Source organism: Pongo abelii, chromosome 8 (genome assembly GCF_028885655.2).
Source record: "Pongo abelii isolate AG06213 chromosome 8, NHGRI_mPonAbe1-v2.0_pri, whole genome shotgun sequence".
In the NCBI taxonomy this organism is placed as follows: Eukaryota; Metazoa; Chordata; class Mammalia; order Primates; family Hominidae; genus Pongo; species Pongo abelii.
The window spans coordinates 120616103-120630885 of record NC_071993.2 but is presented as its reverse complement, the minus strand read 5'-3'; the positions used below and the strand labels follow the sequence as shown (position 1 = coordinate 120630885).

General features: G+C 46.7%; 1 protein-coding gene across 3 annotated transcripts in view; it reads right to left on the bottom strand.

Annotated features, from left to right (window-relative positions):
* The window catches only part of HABP2 (hyaluronan binding protein 2), a 36619-nt gene that overhangs the window by 10698 nt on the left and 11138 nt on the right, over positions 1–14783 (bottom strand). Inside the window, exons 1-7 of one of the 3 annotated variants that reach the window (XM_063727762.1) lie at positions 11753–11850; positions 11460–11496; positions 4524–4640; positions 2925–3032; positions 1659–1775; positions 780–899; positions 125–296 (exon numbers count right to left, since the gene is read on the bottom strand). In XM_063727762.1, the coding sequence (XP_063583832.1) occupies positions 125–296; positions 780–899; positions 1659–1775; positions 2925–3032; positions 4524–4640; positions 11460–11487 (662 nt within the window). In that variant the 5' untranslated portion in view covers positions 11488–11496; positions 11753–11850. Of the gene's footprint in view, positions 1–124; positions 297–779; positions 900–1658; positions 1776–2924; positions 3033–4523; positions 4641–11459; positions 11497–11686; positions 11851–14783 lie in introns of those variants that run through there. The other 2 variants (XM_063727763.1, XM_002821151.6) reach the window with 2 other exon arrangements.

Genomic DNA, 14783 nt, shown 5'->3' with positions numbered 1-14783 from the left:
ACAGCAGCATAACATTGCCTTCCTGAGTAAGAAAATCTTCCTAGAAAGGAGGCTGATGAATTTCAATGATCTGTTTTAAAATAAGTGACCAAAATCAACTGAGCATAAATAAGGTAAGTGTTACCTGCAGAAATTGTGCTCCCCAATCCCATGGGTCTCAGCGTCCTCCATAAACATGTTGTAATTCTCCTGCAAGAGGAGGTGGGAGTTCCAGTAAAGGCATGCATGCTGGTTGACTGTCCTATTCATTTTCCCTCGGTAAGAGTAGCCATCGCCAACATAGCAGTCATCAGAACCTCCGAGAGAGCAGGTAACAATGTGAGAACCAACAGCCATTGGCATGCTGCTCCCAAAAAGGGTTTGGTGGGTATGTGAAGTGGTGAGAGAACTGGACCTGCATATTTATCACCCTGAGATTTCACCACGAATTTCAGAAAAAAAAAAGTGTTGAATGTCCCACATTTAATCCTGCTTAAAACATGAAATATAGTGGTTGTAGGGTGTGGGAGCTTAGTCCTTTAATTCTGGCTCACACAAGAACTGATGGAAGGTGGGCTAAGGCCTAGGGATGCCCGGGTGGTTTGACTTGCCTGCACTACACCCCAGTTTATTACTTTCTTTACAGGAAGCCAGACACGCCCTATCCCCTTAGGTGAGAAGGCTGAGGCAATAACAGAGTTTGGGAAACTTGATTTGAACCACATTCTGGCAAAAAAACCCAGAGAGAAAAGGGTTCCAGAGGCCTCAGTTGTGGCCCTGATGGTGGCAGAGACCCATACCTATTTCACAGAATTTCCCCTTGAACTGGTCAAGACAGGCACAGGTGAACTTGGATCTCCGCTTATGCCGGGAGCAGGTAGCCCCATTCTGGCAGGGGTTTGGCCTGCATACAGGAACCACTGTGAACACAGGAACGGGGCCAGGAAGGCTCTTCAGAAGGAGTTGCAGCCCATGGTTGAGATGACAAGGAGACACTGGTGGCATTCTACTGGTGTCCATCCTTTCACGAAAGATGGGTCACCAGATGGGAAAGACAGATCCACTGACACTCTAATAAGTGTACACAGAAGCCTTAAGAACTTAAGCAAATATGGACGAAGCAATCTGGCTGGAGGCCATGCCTAAGTGCATAAGTAGATGGGTCACTCAGTAAGGAAACAAAGAAGCATGGACGGAGCAGGAGTGCTGGGCCTCATCTGAGCTAGGTAGAGCTCTGCCTGCTGATACCCATGTGGCCATGAGCAAATGAGTTAACCTGTCTACATTTCAGGTTCTTCATCTGTAAAGCTCTTCCTTGAGGTGTCTTTGGAGAAAGCAAAAGAGAACGTAAATTTCCGGAGACAATGCCTGCCTCACAGCTGGGACTCGATATGTATTTATTCCCCTACTTGGTCCCTCTCAGGAATAGATCAGGGTCTACTTCCTGGAAGAAGTGAGTTTCAAGATGATTCTTTTTGGATGGGAAGGGACACAGACCAGTCAATTCCCACTGGATGGAGTCAATCCAGGGATAATGAATCTTTAGAAACCCTAGGGAAAAGGACTATCTTGGGTGCCTGCCACAAAAACATCAGATGCATCTGGCCTTCCATGCAGAATGGTGCAGGTACAAGATAGGGCACAGAGAGTCTAGCGTCGAAGGGGCCTCCACCACTTACCTTGGGAGCAGCTGGGACCTGTGTAAGGGTGTTTACAGACACAGTGGTAGTAGGGAGGACTCTGGGTAATGAGACATTGGCCCCGGCCACATGGGTTGTCCTTGCACGTATTTTGCACTGTAGGAGATCCATAACACAAGATATTATTTGGGGCACATTTTCCTTAGAGGGATGCATGTACAATACAATGTTTGGGAGTGGGGTGACTGACAGTGTCTGTAGCCTTGTCCGTGGTCCTGAAACACTAGGCTATGCCAGGACAAGGCTTCTGTCTAATTTTTGGGTCATGGAGGATTGTCTCCCACATCGCTTCCCATGCCCATAGTCTTAATTTTTCTATTTTAATAAAAAAAAACTTTGATAATTGTTACACCTTCACCAAACAGAGCTGCAATTTTAGTCTCTCCATTTTCTAGCTAACTTCAGAGTGCATTTACAGTTTTGTCACTTTTCTGAGAAGTTGAGGAGTGAGCCCAGACACTGTGTTTACACTCGATATTCTCAACCATCCTGAAAAATTTATTGAAGAAATTGCAGGATTGAACATGAAAAGAATAAGTGAAGGGGCACCGAGGGAAGAAGTCAACCACAAAGCCGTACTTATACCTAAGGCCCCCCTTGCCCTCCACCAAGTAAGATGGTTGCTAGAGAAGCCCAAATCCAGGTTTTCTCTAGGGGTAAAATTAGCCCCGAGAAGTCCTATTCCTGATGCTTTATTCCACTGCCTCATGTTATGCCCACAAGAATTCACTAGCAGCAGACACAGTGAGGATGGCAGAATGAATGAGCATGGGCCAGAAGTCAGGCACGAGGGCTCTAATTTCTGCTCTACACCTAGCTAGCTGTGTGACCTTGATAAAATGCCCCCACTCTCTGGGTTCCCTTTCTCTAACTGGGTTGGGTCTCATGTGCCCTGAGATCCTCCCTGCTCTCCCATTTGAGGACAACATTGATCTGTTGCAGTTAGACTAAACACTCTAAGCACAGAGTCCTGAGTTTGGGATACATCTTGGTTAGAGTCCAGCCCTTATCCCCTCTCAGCCTCAATCTTCCCATCTGGAGAATGGAGGTACTAGTTCCATCTCAGAGTGCAGGGGTGAGGATCCAGTGAGAGGCTGCCTGGGACCCTGCAGAGGAATCCACTATGCATGATACAGTATTGCAGTTATAATCCTTTCCATGGCATCACGCAGTGCTTTCTCACACAGAAAGGACTGCCTCTTGTTTAACTCAGAGGGAAGAGTGGACTAGTGATGATGGACTCACCTTTCTGACACTTATTCCCAGAGAAAGGAGCCAGGCAGCTGCATGTGAAGGTGCTCCCATGGACGAGGCACTCCCCACCGTGTTCACAGGGGTTGGGCTGGCACGGATCTAAGACACACAGGAAGAAGGCAATGTTGGTAAGGAAAGGCAGGTGAGAAGCCCCCCCACTTTTTCATCAAATTTCAGTCTCCTGCCCCAAATGAGAGAGTGACTACCGAGCCAGAAACTGGGGAAAGGAGGAAAACATATGTTGTCCTTAAACAGCAAGGAAAACTGCAGTCACCTGACCAGAGAGAGGGATTCAGGTTAGTGAGAGGAGAGGCGAGAAGGAACCACGACTGTCTCCCCTCGGCCTGGCTTTGGACGGGGCCTTTCTCATTGAGAAACTCCCCTTTTCCCTCATCAGTGTTTTTCTCCTCCCAGTCTTGCTGGGAGTGCCACAGGGTCTGTCTCTGATGCTGAAGGTATTTCACAAGCCTGAAGACCTCCCCTACTTCCAGTGCCCAGGGGTGGAGGTCAGGAGTGGGGAAAGAAAACCCACCCCTAATGAAACGCAAGCTTTCTGAACATCAGGAGAGAAGACCAAAGGCAAGAGGGTGACAGAAGAATTGGCGGCGAGGAGGAAATGACCCAGTGGCCTTCATCTTTCTTCAACTACTTGTTCAGTTAGATTTTGTCATATTTCATCTGTGCCTGTGGCTTTTCATGGTTGTCTGAATGGATCTTCCCTTGGGGAATTCTTTATCCTTCTGTTCACACACATTGTTCTTTGGTTCAGGAACTAGGATCCCTGGGCCCTGCTCTTGTTTTGATGGTCCCTTCTGATGTTCCCCCATGCCCTGTATCTTGGCCCTGCCTTCCAGGCCACTTTGCACAGTTACACAGCTTTTATTCCAGCTGCTAAGTGCTTTCCATTCCTTCTCCTGGTTTAGCCACATGGCGTTGCTTGGACCCAGCTTCTTATTTTCTTTTCTGTCCCATTGCTTGGGTTAAGAAGCCATGAAAACAAAAACAAGTGTGGTAGGAGCACATGTGTGTGAATACACACCCACACATATGCACACACACACACAATCTAACAACTGTGGAAAGCTTCTAAGGAGTGAAGGGAGAAAGAAAAAAGTGAAAGGGAAGGACAAGTCCTGGCAAAGGCAGGAGGGAAGGAAATTCCCAAAGCTGAATGTGTACATGCTACAGTCTGGTGCTGAAGGCTGACATGGACTTCCTGCATCCTTAGGGTCTGACCTGTAATCTAAGCTAAGGGAATGATTTTGAACACAGCTGCTATTCACAGCATCAGGAAACCTGGACAATACTGCATTAACTTGCTACATGACCTTGGCCAAGTCAGCTCCTCTCAGCCTCACTTACCTCATCTGTCATTTGAGGGTAGGGGAGATGGTCTCTAAGAACCTCCCCAGTCCTCATAGCATATGAATCTAACAGAAAAAAAATCCAGTCCAAATAATTTCTTCCATAGCTATTTCACAATGCTGGCCAGAGAGGAGAGGAGGAGAGAGAGGCCCTTGCATGTGGTCCCACATACACTCCCCTCTGACCTTCTCCCAGGACAGTCCCTGAAAGAGATTTGGTACCTACCGGCTTGGTCCTCAGTGTAGTACCAGTCAGGATTCTCAGGGTGGGTAAATGTGCTACTGGTGTTCTCTTCCTGATTATAATCCTCGTAGCTGTAGTCATACTGGTCAGGGGTCCAGTCTGCAGGGGTGGTAACAGGACAGAAGAAATCCTAATCATTACACTCAAATAGGTCAGCATTTTATTTAGTTGGACACCTTTTCCCCAAAGAATTCAAAGTCCTGCAGGAGGAATCGTGTCTCTCCAGCTCTGCACAGTGAGGGGAGTGGAAAGGAGGGCTCAGGCTTTGCATCTTTTCATTTGGGGGATGCTATGACCCGGCAAGGTAGTGTTGACAATTAGCAGGGTCATGAGCAGCTGATTGGAAGTGAAGAGAAGGAGCCAAGTCCCAGCTTTCTACTCCCTTGACCTTAGGTAAGCCAACTGTATTATCAAGTCTTGGTTTTCTCATCTTTGAACAGCAGGAAGAGGATTGGGACCTAGCACGTCTACAGGGTCCTACATGGGGTCTGCCCGGGGTCAGATCACACTATACTTGAGTGCCTGGTTGCCTTATCCTGTGGATAATATTTCTTGATGGGACTTCATTAGTCACCAAGCTGAATGAAATCAAAGAAAACTCATCATTTTCCTTTTGGTCATGGCCAAGCATTATCTACAGAGTCATTTTAACAGATAACATTTATTGAGCCTTTATTATGTACCAGGCCCTGTGCTAAGCACTTTATATGCACCATCTAACTTCATCTTCATAAAAATCTAGGAGGTGTATCGTTCACTCTAAGTTGAGAAACCTGAGGCTGACAGAGATTGAGTAACTCGGCCAAGGTCACATAGCTACTAAAGGGCAGGATATGAACTATGGCAGTTTGTCTCCATACAACCCCTAAATCTCACTAGCTCAACTGTAGCACTCAACCGTTTCAACTGGTGCCTTACATTGCCTTGGATACTCCCACACTTACCCTTGGGAAAATGTGTCCCACCATCCCCATTGACTATCCAGCCTGCTCATTAGGAATTTCCCAAGGATAATCTTATAAAAGTTCATGGATCTTGCCTATAGTTGTAAACCTCACACTAGACTGGTCACTGGGAAAAAAAAAAACAGGTATGTGTAAGGTTGGCTGGACTCAAGCTCTTTGCTCTCTGGGGCCTTGGCAGGGAGATCCTGGTAGCTCTGTGGCTGGTAGGTCTGTGGAAGTTTGGGATTTGAAGAAAGTCAGGTTGACTTTGCTCTCTCCAGCCGATGGGAGTATGGCAAGTCGGCAAGCTGAAGCTGCAAGGAAGCTGTCCAGAGATGCATATGATAATGAGGCGGGAGCAAATGCAGATAGCTGACTTGAAAAGGCACTCCTACGGAGCCAGCTGATGGCTTGGAGGATGGCACTTTACCTAAGCCTGATTATCAACCACATTATCTTACTCGTCTCTCAGTCATTCTGTTAGAGTCTTTATCTCTCTGGCTTTTGAAAAATCGACTTTTGCACAATGGCTGTTTTATATTTCCCATTAAAATGGAACTAGCTTTTTATTTCTTTTTTGAATACGCCAACTCTGGTTTCTTGCCAAAGTTTCACCTCATTTATCACAGTGTCAAGTCAAGACTCCCTTGGCTTGCTCATTATTTCTCCCGAACTGCTTTTCCCAACTATGAAAATGCTCCCGGGGGAGGCCACCTTTTTAGGGCTGAGGATCCAGGTTGAAGATAAGGCCATTGTCTTCCTAGAGCATATAAAGTTTTCCTCCATCTAGCATGATAAAGCAGAGAAAGAGAGGGAGAAAGTGAGAAAAAAAAAAGTTTTTCTGAGTTTGACATGAAGGATTTCAAACTGACATTTAGGAGAGACAATGGGGTTTGGTAATGAGCTGATTGCATTGCTTAGTTATTTCTTTTTCTTTGAAGAATTTATTTTTGTTTTTCCAACAGGTGTTTACAGATAAATGCCCTTCAGATTGCTTCTGTAATTTCTCCCATCTCTCCCACAGGTTGGCAGTCAGACCAGCTAATCTTGGCAAGGCCATTAAGAATTACTTCTTTTGCAGATATTTAGAAATGGGGAAGATTCTGATGTAGATGGTATGGTGCGACTTTTCCAGGTGACGAGGGATGAATGAAATGTCTGTTAGAGGATTTTGACTTGAATCCAGACCTGTTAACAAGGTCTGCTTACCTCTCAGTGAAGGCAAAGAAGAAATAAAACACATAGGCTTTGAATCATATTCCTGCTAAGAAAGGCTTCCTATTCTCTAGGGCCCATGGGCCTCAGTCAAGATGGATAGAACGAGCAGAGCTCAGTGGCCCCAGGTAGCCAGGGTGGAAGAAGCCATCCAGCTGGTGGTTGTGCAAGGAAAGTCACCAAGATCCTTTCCATTTGGGATAGGCTGCCATGTGATTTGAAGGTGCTTTATAGGAGCATCATCTGGGAGGGTTTCTCCACTTCCAGGATTAAACCTTATTTTGTCTTTCCCATTATGTTGGCACTTAATCCTATTGTCTGCGTATGTAACTTGTCTTGTGAACCTACAATGGACCAAGTGTTATGCCAGGTGCAGGATGGCATTGGGAATGGTGGAGAGTTATACAAATAAGAGTAGGATGTGGCCTTGTCCTCAAGGAAGCCTCCAGCCAAGGTTGGGTGGAGGATGAAAGCCAGCTAAGGAAGGGGATTAAAGAGTAGTGAAGAGGTGAGGGAGCTAGAAGTGACCAAGTCTAGGCCTGGCGCCCTCAAGTTCCACAGTGGAACTCTGCTTCAGTATGAGCCAATCTGATGACAAAAATAGCCCTTGATTCTCCACCCCTCCCTGCACCCACACCCTTTGCAATGTGACATTTCAGTTTCTCCCACCAAGAGATGGAGTCAGTTTCCCTGCCCCTTGGTTCTGGGTTGGCCTTAGGACATGCTTTGGCCAGTAGCATGTGTGATGGAAGGATGGTGTGCCAGCTCAGAGCCTGGGCCTCAAGAAGTCTTGTTCTCTCTTGACTCTCTCTATCTCTCCCACTCCTGGACACACATGACTGCCATGTGAACAGTTTGACCTATTCTGCAAGAGCGTATGAGAACATGTGGACAACAGCTGGCCTAGTGGTCCAAGCTGAGGCTTCAGACATATAAGAAAGCCCAGCCAATATTCAGCAAGATAAGAGGCCAGCCAATCTGCCAGCTTCTGCAGACACATGAGCAAGCCCAGTCAAGATCAACTGAGCCCAATGCAGCCCGGAAGAACTGCCCAGCTGAACCCAGCCAAAATTGTCAACCCAAAGAATTGTGAGCTAAATACATGGTCAGTTGTTTAAGCTACTAAGTTTGGGGTAGTGTATTATGCAATAATAACAAACCGACACACAGGGCTTGATTGATATTAGATTGCTAATGGGATAAGAATTTTAGATACAAGAGCATTCCTCTGTGGCCCAGTTGGCTGGAGAGTTTTAAGTGTCATAGCTAGATCTCAGATGGCACCTCTCTTGGGTATTTGGTCTATCTTATTCGTTTCCTCCAACTAGATAGTTAGTTTCTTAAGAGGAAGGGCCATTTCCATTCCTCTTTTAACCCCAGAGTGCCCAGCACAAAGCCCTACCTGTAGTTAATGTATGTGATTGACAAATTTATTTTTCCCTTAGTGGCTAAGCCTTTCTGCTTTCTGATTGGCCTGCATGCAGCTTTGTTGGCTAAAAAAATGGAGTCTGCTTAAAGCAGAGCAAATAGGGAATTTCAGTAAGAAACTGTGTGAGAAATGGGTCAAATGTACTTGGCAAAGAAAATACCTGATGAGCTCTGTAGAGATCTAGAAACTCATCCACATATTTTCCTGGGTAGAGAGGCACAACTGTCTGACATAAATTTTGGTTCCACTGGTAGACTGTAGAAAAACAGTTCAGGTTTAAACATAGATTATTTGTGACTTTCTCTAGGCTATAGAAAAGGGAGGAGCTTTGGGAAAGAAAGGGGCAGCTGTTCAAGAATTTTCTATCAGGAATAAAAAGAAATTCTTGTGAGTTTGTCTCGTTTTCAGTCTGTTTCTAGAAATTATCAGGAAGGATCATGAGAGTATCCTGAGTTAAGCCAAATTATCCTAATAATAGGTTATAATGTGTTGAGTATTTTCTGTGTATCAGACACTAAACTAAATAAATGTGGTTGCCCACAATCTTACTTCACCTTAAAGCAACCCTATGGCATAGGTATTATTATTCCTATTTTGCAGATAAGGAAAAATGAAGGCCAAGTGAGATGACATCATAACCCAGGTCTACCTAACTCCAAGTCTTATTTGCCTTTTTACAATCCTGGAACCTCTTATAGGTTTGAGTTTCATGAAACTCCATGGGTTTTAGCTTTCAGGAAGTAGCATGCATTGGGAAACCTTCTTAAGCACATGCTCTGGGTCCCTTGACCAGGATTAACTCAGCCCATGTTTGGGGTCTCTCAGAAAATGCTCAGAGTTCCTGCGATGGGAGCTTTGCAGCTGCTCTGGTTAAGGAGCTTGCCAGATGTGTGGAACGGAATCAAAATCCCCGGAATGTCGTCCCTGTTGGCGTCATCCATCACTGTGGCACAGAAGGCTCCTCTGAGGGCCTCCTCCAAACCCCAGCCCTGTCGGCCTGCATTTGATGCTTCCAATCTGGCTGGCGGGGCAAGCCCAGCAGAGACTCTCGCTGGCAGGCAGTAGGACAGCTGATGGATGGGCTCAGCCTGCATTGCTGGGCAGAGCCAAGCCAGCTTTGAAGAGGCAATTCCACAGGCCTGCTGGCTGTCGTGGCACCTGCTTTGGGGAGATGGGCAGAATCTGTGCTGTTTGCTGGCTACCTCCTCCACCACCCACTGGGGACTGTGGACTGGGCACCTTCTGCTCCAGCAAGGCCCTCACCGTGCGCTGTCTCCATCAAGACCAACCAAAGAAGCAGCTTGCCCATGGGCACAAGCACGGGGTCTCCTTCGCCACACTGTTGTCTAGAGCCAGCAGGGAGCTGACAAATACCATCAAAGCACAACCCCTGTGAGAGGTTAAGTCAGACACTGAACAGGGATGTTTTTAAACTGAATCTACTCTTTGCAAAAAGGCCCAGCCTCTACATCTCAGCCCACTCCCTGGAGGCTATGACACCTCGAGATGGACTCTGGATCCCAGGAGAAGTCTGCTTCAGGGTCCCTTCATTTATATACCAAACTGTCTGAAGCTGTTGGCAGAGTTCTTGTAGGGCCCAGTTTCTTGAGGGTTAAATTAAATACTCTTCACTCCCTATAAGTGGTTTTTCAGCCTGTGCTTAAAAAGCCTCCAGTGATGGGAAACTTATTACCTCCTGAGAGCCCAATGGCCCATTCAGATTTCTGATATCACAACTCTGATAGTGAGAAAGTTCTTCCTGTTTGCAGATGAAATCTGACCCTGTAGCTCCCAGTCTGTTTGATTAAAGCTATAAATCTATGGGCACACAGGCTAACTCCACTCCCTTTCCGTGGTCTCTGTTCAGTAGGGCCACTGCTTACAGTTGCTCGAGTTGTTCACTGCACAATTTCAGGGTGTCATGAACTCACTGAAGATGTCTCTTACAACTTTCTGGCAGCGGGCAGTAAAGTCAAGGGCCCTTGAGTCTTCTGTACTTCTTTTTCTTCCACTGTGTCACCCCATAGCTCCCATAGCCCTGTATCTCTGAAAATCAGACCCAGGGACCCCCTTCAGCGGTGCCTGAGCAATTTGTGCTCAAGCGTGGGGAAGAGGCCACCCTTCCAGCCCCTTGGTCTTGGCTCCTCCCTGGATTCCACGTGTGGGTGGTGGTGTGGCCGTCAGCTAGGGGATAACTCTCTGAAATACACGCCTTCAGAGGAACTGAACTATGTGTTGTTGAATATCCTTCGTATTGGGGAAAGACACAGATTTTCTCAAAACCCCACACGCCATGCCCATACACATTTGTCTTCAACTCCACAAATATCTTCTGAGCACCTGGGACAGAACGAAGACCTGGCCTCATCTTTCTGCCCATCCAGGGTTTGCTGCTGGACAATATTGACTGTCAAACTGAATTTGGCCCAGTTACTGCCATCTTTGTGCCAAATAAATCCTTGATTCAAGGTTCAGATGTGGCCACAGTCTCCATGTGTTGTCTGCCTGGCTATGGCACTCTGTGGGTGACCAGCATAGATCTCTACCAGTGGGGTTGTTGGCCTCTGGCCAGATGGAGTGGTGAGCAGAATTTTCTCCACTGGGGCTCAGGGCTGCAAAGGGAGACTCAAACCCAGAGCCAAAGGACCAGGAGTGCATGATGTGGAAGGGGTGGCCCTGCTTAGCCTGCGCACGCTGTGGGCACGAGGCCGAGGACACAGGAAAGGGAGACAATAAGAGAGTGAGTCTGTGAGACAGAGAGCCTTTGTGAAGATACAGGATCCGCCGGGTGGTAGATGCATTGAGCCTGAGGAAGCAAACCATTTGGGCAGAGGGGACAATGGCAGAGGTGCTGGTGGGAGGGTATCACCAGGGCAGGTCAGCCCGGAGGCCACCCTCCCACAGAAAGAGGTGGAGCGGATGAGTGTGGCACAGGACTGGCCTGCCTGGAGCCAGGTATTTTTCGTCTCGCCCTCACTTTGCCTTGGCCTTTCACCTCATCTCAGCCTCCAATTCACTGTGTGGCCAGGAGTAAATTGCTTCCCCTCTCTGGGCCTCAGTTCTTTATAAAATCAAGGGTTTTAACTACGTAGGCAGTATTTCCCTTGGGATCCTGAGCCTGGGCTCAGCGGTGTCCACAGGAAACTCAAAATTGTGTAAAGCACTGTGGGTGCACAAATTTTGGGGGCAAGTTCTCAAAGGTGCCTGTGACACCCTGGAACCAGTTGAACCCTGAGGTCCCTCCAACACTTCCATACTTAGGCCTCCTTTTCACCAGCCCAGAACCAGCCTGGGATTGGTGGGAAGCCCCAGGGAGATCAGCACACTTACCTGGGTCCAGGCTTTCCAATAAAGACATCAGGGAGAACTGAAAAACAAAACAACGCAGCAGATCAGCGTTGAGATGGAGCTCTGCCGGGCGCGCTCCTTAGCTGTCAGCCAGAGGAGATCGTATGGGGTGCAGGTGCACTGCGTGCTTTCTGATGGTTGTGGCTGGGATGGAGGTTGAAGGGAGGGGGGATGGGGTCTGCTTGAAGATACACGCCCCCCACCACCACCTGTGCCCGCTGAGCACTGAAGCATTGTCCTTCTCCACAGCAGGGGGTTGTGTCGTTTGTCTGCACCTGTCCTTGCTTTGGAACACGGCTGCCCAGGTACTGGCGTGCTCGTCAGTTGCAGTGAGTTTCATCTACTCCCTGCCTGATCACGCATTGCTGCATTTCATCCTTATAACAGCCCTATGAAGAGGCTTGCATCAGCCTTGTTTACAGATGAGAAAATTTGGACTCGGAGGTCACATAGCTGTGGTAGGTTTTGGAATTCATGCTGAAATCTAGGTGATTTCTTCAGGCGACAGTTCCTGGGGATTGGGGATGGACAGATGCTTAAAACTCTTCAGTGGCTTCCCATTGTTCTTAGAATAAAATACAAACACCTGCCATGACCTACAAACCTCCTCCCATACTCCTCCCTCCCATTGCCCCTTACTAGGCTTCAGCCACACCTGGCTTCAAAATGGCTCAAGCTAAATTCCTCCTACCTCAGGACCTTGGCAATTATTGTTGCCTCTGCCTGGAAGCCCCCCTGTATGACCTTCGCTAGGTCTCAGTTTAAATGTCATCTTCCCTGAAATATCCCATCAATATGACATTTCCCTATCTCCATTGTTTTGTCACTGCACCCGCTTATTCCCTCCATGATCCTTGTTACAGTGCATAGATTTACATTTGTTTATTTGCATGTCACCTGTCTCTCACATCAGACTCTGTCCTCCAGAAAGGCAGGGATTTTGTCTGTTTTGTCATTGATGTATTACCCAATACCTAGCATAGAGCTTGGCACATGGCATTCCTCAAAAAGATTTGCTGAATAAATAAATAATGACATAAATAGTTCCTTTAATATGCAGTACTCAACCCGAAAAACAAAGTATTACTCATTTAATAACTGGAGTATGCTCTTCCACTTTAATCAGGGGTCAGCAAATAAGGGCCCTTGGGCCAAGTCTAGCAGTTGTGTTTTTGTAAATAAAGTTTTATTGGAAAACAACCATGCCTGTTTGTTTATGGCTGCTTTTGTAGCGAGAAAGTATAACCCCAAATATTTACTATCTGACATTTTACAAACAAAGTTTGCTGAACCCTGATTTAAAGAAATGAGAGTTCTACCACTAGACAGCTTTCCCTTTGGGTCTTGGCTGCCAGAAAGCTGAGATCAATGAGATACATCAAGCTAGGCAGTTTGGTATATTTGCTGCTTCTACCCTCTGCAGAATTTCTAATTTTCTGTTTTACTGTAGGCTTCCTTACATGATTTTGGGAAGTAGGTAGATGATAAATTAGGAAAGAAAAATAAAAAGAAATAATGCATCCTGATATGATGTACTGAGGATGTACAATATCAACAGATAGTATTCTTGGCAAAAATAGTTACCCTGAATTTACTCATGAGGAACATGACAGATCCAAATTGTGAGATTCAAATTGCAGGGCATTCTACAAAACACCTAGCCTAGCCTCCAGAAAAACATCAACACCCTAAAAGACAAAAAAAGATGGGAGGACTATATTTTTAGTAAAGGACATGGCAACGAAATGCAGTGTGTGACTCTTAATTGGATCCCGGATTTAAAAACAATGGCAAAAAGGACATTGAGTGCTGACTTGGATATTTGTCCTCTCCAAACCTCATGCTGAAATTTGATCCCCAATGTTGGAGGTGGGGCCTCAATGTTGGGGCATGGGGGTGTATCCATTACGAATGGATTAGTGCTCTCCCTGAGGGTAAGCAAGGTTTCACTCTATTAGTTCCTAGGAGACCTAGTTGTTAAAAAGAGCCTGGCACCTCCACCCCTCCCTCTTGCTTCCCTTCTTGCCATGTGATCTCTGCACACTGGCTCCCCTTTCCCTTCTGCCACGAGTGGAGGCAGCTTGAGGCCCTTGCCAAAAGCAGCTGTCCAATCCTGGACTTTCCAGCCCTTGGAAATCCAAGCCAAATAAACCTCTTTTTTAAAAAAATACCTCACCTAGCCTCAGGTATTCCTTTGTAGCAACACAAAATGGACTAAGACACTGAAACAAGTGGGAAATTTGAATATAGACATATTAGACAATATGTCTATATTCAATGTCAATGTTGACTTTCTTGAGAGTAAACAATGGTATTGTAGTTCTGTAGGAAAATGTACCTATTCTTAAGAGATGCTGGCCAGGCGTGGTGGCTCACGCCTGTAATCCCAGCACTCTGGGAGGCCGAGGCGGGCAGATCACGAGGTCAGGAGATCAAGACCATCCTAGCTAACAGTGAAACCCCGTCTCCATTAAAAATACAAAAAATTAGCCGGACCTGGTGGCAGGCACCTGTAGTCCCAGCTACTCGGGAGGCTGTGGCAGAAGAATGGCGTGAGCCCAGGAGGCAGAGCTTGCAGTGAGCCGAGATCGCACCACTGCACTCCAGCCTGGGCTACAGAGCGAGACTCCGTGTAAGAAAAAAAAAAAACAAAAGAGAGAGAGAGAGACGCATGGTGAGGTATTTAGAGTGATGTCTGCAATTTACTTGCAAATAATTCGGCAAACAAACAAACAAAACAACTATACACACACACAGGAGAATGAGAGACACAGCAACTATAACGACATGTTAACAATTGTGGCATCTATCTGGATGAAGAATATTCATTGCATTATTCTTGCCACTTTTCTGTAGGTTTAAAAAATTACAAAATAACATGTTGGTGAGGGGAAAGGAATGCAAAAAAAGGAAAAGAGGCCATTTGTTATCTGGGACTGTTCCTCTGTCTAATGACTTCCTGGCTAACCACGTCCCCCACACCCTGTTTCTGCAGGCAGTGAGATGGGACAGGTGTTCTGTTTGGGGCTGAGGGTGGGGGTTGGTAGTGGGGAGGCCTGGCAGAGGAAGGGCAGCTTAGGCATTAGGGGTGCTCCTGGGCTTAGGGTGAAGGATTGCCAGAAATGGGTACCTCTGGGGTTGAGTGCCAGAGAGGTGCCATGAGGGGACCCTAATATGGTTTGGCTGTGTCCCTACCCAAATCTCATCTTGAATTGTAGCTCCCATAATTCCCATGTGTCATAGGAGGGACCATGTGGGAGGTAATTGAATCATGGGGGTGTGTTTTTCCTGTGCTGTTCTCATGAT